The 5,748-nt window shown below is 67.4% G+C and overlaps 1 protein-coding gene across 3 annotated transcripts; it reads right to left on the bottom strand.

Annotated features, from left to right (window-relative positions):
* Positions 1-635: 635 nt before the first annotated feature.
* Positions 636-5,723, bottom strand: PTGER1 (prostaglandin E receptor 1). Of its 3 annotated transcripts, none has more exons than XM_058727730.1 (3): positions 3,451-5,723; positions 1,577-2,538; positions 636-1,008 (listed from the first exon to the last, which is right to left on the bottom strand). In XM_058727730.1, the coding sequence occupies exons 2-3, from the start codon at positions 2,516-2,518 to the stop codon at positions 736-738; spliced, it is 1,215 nt and encodes a 404-aa protein (XP_058583713.1). In that variant the 5' UTR covers positions 2,519-2,538; positions 3,451-5,723; the 3' UTR covers positions 636-735. The 3 variants fall into 3 exon arrangements, 2 of the variants coding, with proteins under 2 accessions (XP_058583713.1, XP_058583712.1); XR_009261071.1 differs by having other exon boundaries at positions 894-1,008; positions 1,134-2,538; XM_058727729.1 differs by having other exon boundaries at positions 885-2,538.
* Between the last annotated feature and the right edge of the window lie 25 nt (positions 5,724-5,748).

Here is a 5,748-nt window from a genome sequence, read left to right as displayed (position 1 = left end):
TCCTCTGGCTCCTAATGTGTGCAGTAATGTTGGCATGGGGCGGGGGAGTGGGGGAGAGGGGTGTGCTTGGAAGCGGGGAGAGTTGTGGGGGGCAGATCCGATGGGTGGCCAGGGGCATAAAGAGTGACGGGGAGATGCCCTGAGTTTGCATGGGGCTCGCTTGATGAGGGTTAAGGGAAGGTGGGGACTCTGGGCTATTATAGTGGGGATCGTGCGTTGGCTGGGATGGGACGGACATGGCTCGGAGCTGTGTTTAGGGACTTTGGAGTTTGGAGGCCCTGATGGGGCGTGGGTTGGGGGTAGGGCCTTGAGGATGTGTTGGGGGAGCTCAGGGTCACAATGAGAGAATTGTTGCTGGGGTCAGTCCAGGCGGTGGCAGGAGCAAAAAGCGCCCCTGGCGGCTCTGGATCGGCTGGATAGGCCAGCCGCTCTGCTCCAGATGGGAGCCCGGGCCCTCGGGCTGCGGCCGTGGCTTTCTGCGCATGCTCCGGCAGCTCTAACTCCGCGTCTGGCGTGTCTGCGCCTCTGCCTGGCAAGTCCCAGAACTGCACACCCCGAAGGTTCATGCGGCGCCTCTGTCACCCCCGCGCGGTCACAGGGGCGCTGCAGCCCCGACCGGACACATGCCCTGCGCATGTCCGCAACATGGCTTTATTCCCCCGAGGGCTCAGCGCTGCGGACCCACCTGGGCCCGGCCGGGATGGTCTGACTCAGCCGCTGGGGCTGTTTGCGCGCCTAGAGGTGGCTGAGGCTACTGTGCCTGGAGCTGCGCAGCGAGCTGGCCTCCCAGGCGCTCTTGGTTAGGCCCAGCCCCGCAGGGCTGCCCTTGGCGCCGGCCCTCGGGGGCAGGAGGCGAAGCAGTTGGCGCAGCACGGCCTGGCGCAGCAGGATGTACACCCAGGGGTCCAGGATCTGGTTCCACGAAGCGAGGCGCACAGCCAAAAACAGCGGCCGCTGCAGGGAGCCGGAGCCGGAGCCCCAGCCCCCGACAGCCAGCACCACTAACACCTGCGGGAGAAGCCGGTGTGAGCAGTGGGGCAGGTGTGAGAGAAGGGGGCTGGCCAAGGGTGGGGCTGGGATGGATGAAGCGTGGCTGGAAAGTAAGGGGGCTGTGAAGAGGAGCAGAGGCTCACCGGGAGGGTAAATGGGAGTCCTGGTGGGAAGGAGCTCCGGAAGGAGGGAGAAGGTGTGGCGGAAGCAAAGGCCTTCAGCGAGTGGCGGCTCGAGCAAAAAAAGGAGAGAAGTCCCAGGTATCCCGAAAGACAGGGGACCGAAGGGGGGAGAGAAACGGGGCGGCGTGGTGACGGAAGGGGGCTGGGGAGGAGGCTCGAGTGGGTAGGGTGAAGTGCAAAGACCCCAGGCAGGAGAAAGACAAGGGGACTGGGTGGAGGGGTGGGAGATGAGAGGGAGGGACCAAAGGGCGGGCTGCGTGACAGGTGGAGCCTCGAGGGGGTGGGACCGCGGTTGGAGAACGCAGAGAGAACCCAGGGATCTTAGGGTGGGAGAGGGTGGGAGGGATGGGGGGGGGGGCGGGGACAGGAAGGAGCCCGGCCGGAGGGGCGTGTGCGCCCCTCACCAGCAGCGGGCTCCAGCAGATGCACGACACCGCCATGATGCCCACGAGCTGGCCCACCATCTCGACATCGTGAGCGCGGGCTCTGCGCGCCGAGCCGCGGCCCGGGGAGCCGCCGGCGGCCGAAGCTACGGACGAGGCGGACGAGGCGGAGGCCGAGCGGGGCGCGCGCGCCCCCCAGCGACGGCGGCTGTCGGGGCCACTCGCCGGAGGACGCCGTCGAGAGCGGCGGCGCCAGCGGGCGCGCAGCAAGGCCAGGCCGCTGAGCGTGTTGCACACGAGCGCCGCGAGCAGAGCGGCCAGACCGAGGCCGGCGAAGAGGCCGGGGAGCAGCGCCTGGCGCCAGCCGCCCGCCGGGCCCAGGCCGATGAAGCACCACGTGCCCGGGTACTGCAGCTCGTAGCGGCCCACTCGCGCCAGCGGCAGCAGCGCCACCGCCAAAGCCACGGCGGCCAGCGCGGCCAGCGCCAGGCGCGCGCGGGCCGCCGAGACGCGCGCCGCGTGCAGGAGCGGCCGCGTGACGCCCACGCAGCGCTCCACGGCCATGCCGCAGCCCAGCAGCAGCGGGCACAGGCCGAAGAACACCATGCAGCCGCCCAGGAAGTGGCAGGCGCCGCCGGCCGGCGAGCGGCCCGCCGCGTACAGGCGCAGCACCAGGGCTCCGGGGATGACGTGGCCCGCCAGGTCGGTGGCCAGAAGGCTGGCGACGAACAGCAGGAAGGTGGCAGCCGAGCGGCGGCGCCGCAGGCGGCCCGCGGCCTGCGCCAGCAGCGCCAGCGCCAGCACGTTGGACACGGCGCCCAGCGTCATGGAGAAGATGGGCAGCGCCGGCGAGGCGCCCGCCCGGCCGGCCGGCGGCCCGGCCGACGCGTTGGGGGCCCCGGGCTCCGCACACATGGTCGCCTCGCCTGCCAGGCTCAGGTTGAGGGGCCCGCAGAGACTCATGTCAGGTGCCGGGGGTGGGGCTGGGGAGAGGAGAGGAGGGCACGGTGAGGCCGGCCGGCCGGGAGCGCAACGGCCGTCGTCAAGCTGAGCCTAGCGGGTGGCTCCACCTCAGATCGTCGGGACCCATTTGAGGCCACTGGCATTGTCCCGTCGACTCGCTGCCCGTGGCAACTCCAGGTGACCACGACTGCCCCATTCCTGACCCTTTCTCCTCCTCTGCCCCATCAGCCCGTCTCTTGCTCCCCGCCTGCTCTGTCCACCCCGGTTCCTCCGGCTCCAGCCTTCCTCCGGGTCCGTGTCCCCACCTCTGGGCCTCACAGATCCACCGCTGGCACCCACCTCCCGTTTTTACACCACGGCCAATTCCTGGCCTCTGGCTCCGTCCGATGCCCACTGACCCATTTCTGACCCCAGGGCCCCACCTGCCCTCACTGCCCTTTCCTGACGATCTCACCAGGTCACCTTTGGTCCAGTCCCACGTTTGATGCTCACAGCCCCACCTCTGCCGCCAGGCGCACATCTCTCCCCACCGCGTTGTCCTTTTCCCCAAGGCCACGTCTCTGTCCCTACAGTCCCTGTCCCCCACACTGCAACCTCAGAGACCTGTTAGTGGGTCACCCTGGCCCTACCCCCGACCACAGCCGCCCGGATGCCCCACGGTGCCGTTCCTGCCAGCTCCACGTCCCTGCCCCAAAGGCCTCAAGGTGGACCCAGCACCACCCATCTCTGGATGCCCTGGTGGTGAGGGCTGAGGGGGCAGAACTGCCTGCTGGCCAGGTGGGAAGGGTGGATGAACAGATGGTAAGACGGACAGGGACAGACCGATGGGGCTGAGAGTCAAGAACATGGGACAGAGAGACTGAGGTAGCCACGGCCCCATCCTTCCAAGCCCCCCTCCCCCACCAGGGACACTCTTGCCCCCCTTTTCTTACCCACTCAGCTTGGGGCTCCAGGCCCCCATAGCCTGCTGCCGGCTGCACCCGCCGCCCCAGAGCTCTGCGCACCAGAGCTCTCCGGCAAGCAGGCAGGAAGGCAGGCCGCTCCCTCTCCCTCCCTCCTAGGGCGGCTCCTCAGCTCCTGGCCTCCTCCCGCTGCCCGCTCCGGCCTCCAGGGGCCTCTCCGACCACCCCATCTCCCCAGCTCAGCCATCCCATCTCGTGCCCGCAGGAAGCCTGGGGTGACAGTGACCTCTCTCTCTGCTCCTGGCAACGGGCAGCGGCCACTCAGAACCCCAGCTGCCCCACCAGGAAGGGGGCTCCCGGGGAGCTGGCCTGGTCCCCCATGACTCCCTCCCCCTGGCAGGGCGGGAATAGCCCTCTCCACCCTCCCCCCCCCTCCGCCCCCAGGCGCAGGCCTTTTGCCTGCCTCATTAATAAAGTGGATAAAATCTAAACACTGGAAAATGTGAGCATCGCCCAGGGCAGGCTGGGGCGGCTGCAGGGGGTGCCACTGCCTCCGTGGAGACGGCCAGGTTGTGGGGGCTAGCCCTGCTGGGAGGCAGCAACACCCTCCTGTCCTGCCAAAGCCTTCATGGATGCTGGGGCGGTGGTGGTGGTGGGGGTGGCGGTGGGGGTGGTGGTGGCGGTGGCGGGCAATGCCTCGGGCAGACCAGCTTGGGTCAGGCCCAGCCTGGCCTGGAGACCCGCCCACTATTTACACAGGGGCTTAAAGCCCAAGCCAGGGCCAGCGGCGAGTCACGGGAGGGCGAGTGGGGGAGGCTGAAGGCGGGCTGCGGAACCAAGACGCCTGGTGACCAGGGGACCATCTCCTGGGACTCAGAAGTCCCAAGCCACCTGTGGACACATGACGGCGACCTCCCCTCCCGCCCTGACAAGCAGGAGACACACATACACACACACACACACACACAGTCTCCCATCCTAAAACAACACAATCATATCCCTTAACACCCTGAGATCAGATACTGTCAACTCTGTCCCCAGCACAGCAGCAGCCACGTTCCTCAAAGCCTTGGGGTCACCTGTCGTCCTACCCGTGAACTCACTGAGACGGTGTCACCCCCAGAGATGCCCCGACAGTCACTGGCTCAGACTTCTCCCAACGCGCTGAAACGCAGGCCCCTTAGCGCTGCGGGACCCAGTCTCAGCACTGAGACAGCCACGGTCTGTATCACCCGGAGACACCCCCTCACAGTCCGAGACAGGCCCACAGGTACACTGCACGCACCCAAGACACAATGGGTTGCACCTCCTGGACATCCTGGGATCTGGCTGGTCAATACCTACCCTGCAAACAGAAAAGCGCAGGGACACCCTCGCTCGCGGCCTCGGCCACGTCGAGACGCGCCTCCTCGGCCGCCCTCCACACAGAGGTGCCGCCAGTTACACCCAGACACCCGGGAACACGGAGACAGTCACGTTCTTCCCTCAGCAGAGCCACAGACGGCCAACTCCCCGAGAGACACAGTCGTACTCTCGAAACACGGAGGCGCGACCCGAGCTGTTTACCAGCAGGGACACAGGGGGCACCCGTGGGTGCTGGGACCCCAACATCAGCTGTCTCCGTCCCACCCCAAGAACACAACTGCGGGCCGCGCGCACACCCCAGGCCCAGCCGGTCCTCCCAGCTGCCCTTTCCTGGGCAGGCCCCTCACCCTCTTGTTGGAAATAGGGATGGAAGAGGGGAGCGGGCTGAGCTCACACATTCCTGCCGGGACCTCTGGCCTGGCCCCCCTTGCTTCAATTCCTGCCCTTCCCTCCAGGTCTGGCCAGGGTCCCACCCCCCTTCCTCGATCCCCACTCAAATCCTTGAGGATGAAGTGGGTTGTCAAAACAAGCACGCGGGGTTTATGTCCAGTGCGCGCCGTGGACGCCAGCGGACCCCACACGTCCAGAGCGGGCAGGAGTGGGGGCTCCGTCATGACTGCTCCCCTCGGTCTTGGGGGGCAGGGCTCCTGCCCACAGCATTTGCCCTGGCAGGCCTCCATCTTGGGCCCGCCATCTTTCTTTTCCCAAGCCAGGCTTCCACACCCCTCCGGGCCCTGGTGCTCCCTGCGGCCCCGGGCCGGGCCGGGCTGTAGCCCACAGTCTTGCGCCCACGGTTCGCCTCAGGCTTGAGGTGGCGGGAGCTTCGTTCAAGAGGGAGGAAGACTTGAACCCCAGTAGGCCGAGAAGCTCCGGCCTTTGACAGGAAGCCTGGTGGCCCAAGGCCAGAAACCTCGTCAGGCAGAACGGGTGTGGGGGGCGGGGGGAGGGTGGCCCAGGCAGGCT

The sequence above is a fragment of the Neofelis nebulosa genome, chromosome 4, assembly GCF_028018385.1.
Source record: "Neofelis nebulosa isolate mNeoNeb1 chromosome 4, mNeoNeb1.pri, whole genome shotgun sequence".
NCBI classification, from domain to species: Eukaryota; Metazoa; Chordata; class Mammalia; order Carnivora; family Felidae; genus Neofelis; species Neofelis nebulosa.
This window is presented reverse-complemented; position numbering and strand designations above follow the sequence as displayed.

What these genes read in the sequence shown, in the direction of transcription:
- PTGER1 (XM_058727729.1), bottom strand. Translation starts at nt 2,518, where the DNA reads ATGAGTCTCTGCGGGCCCCTCAACCTGAGCCTGGCAGGCGAGGCGACC.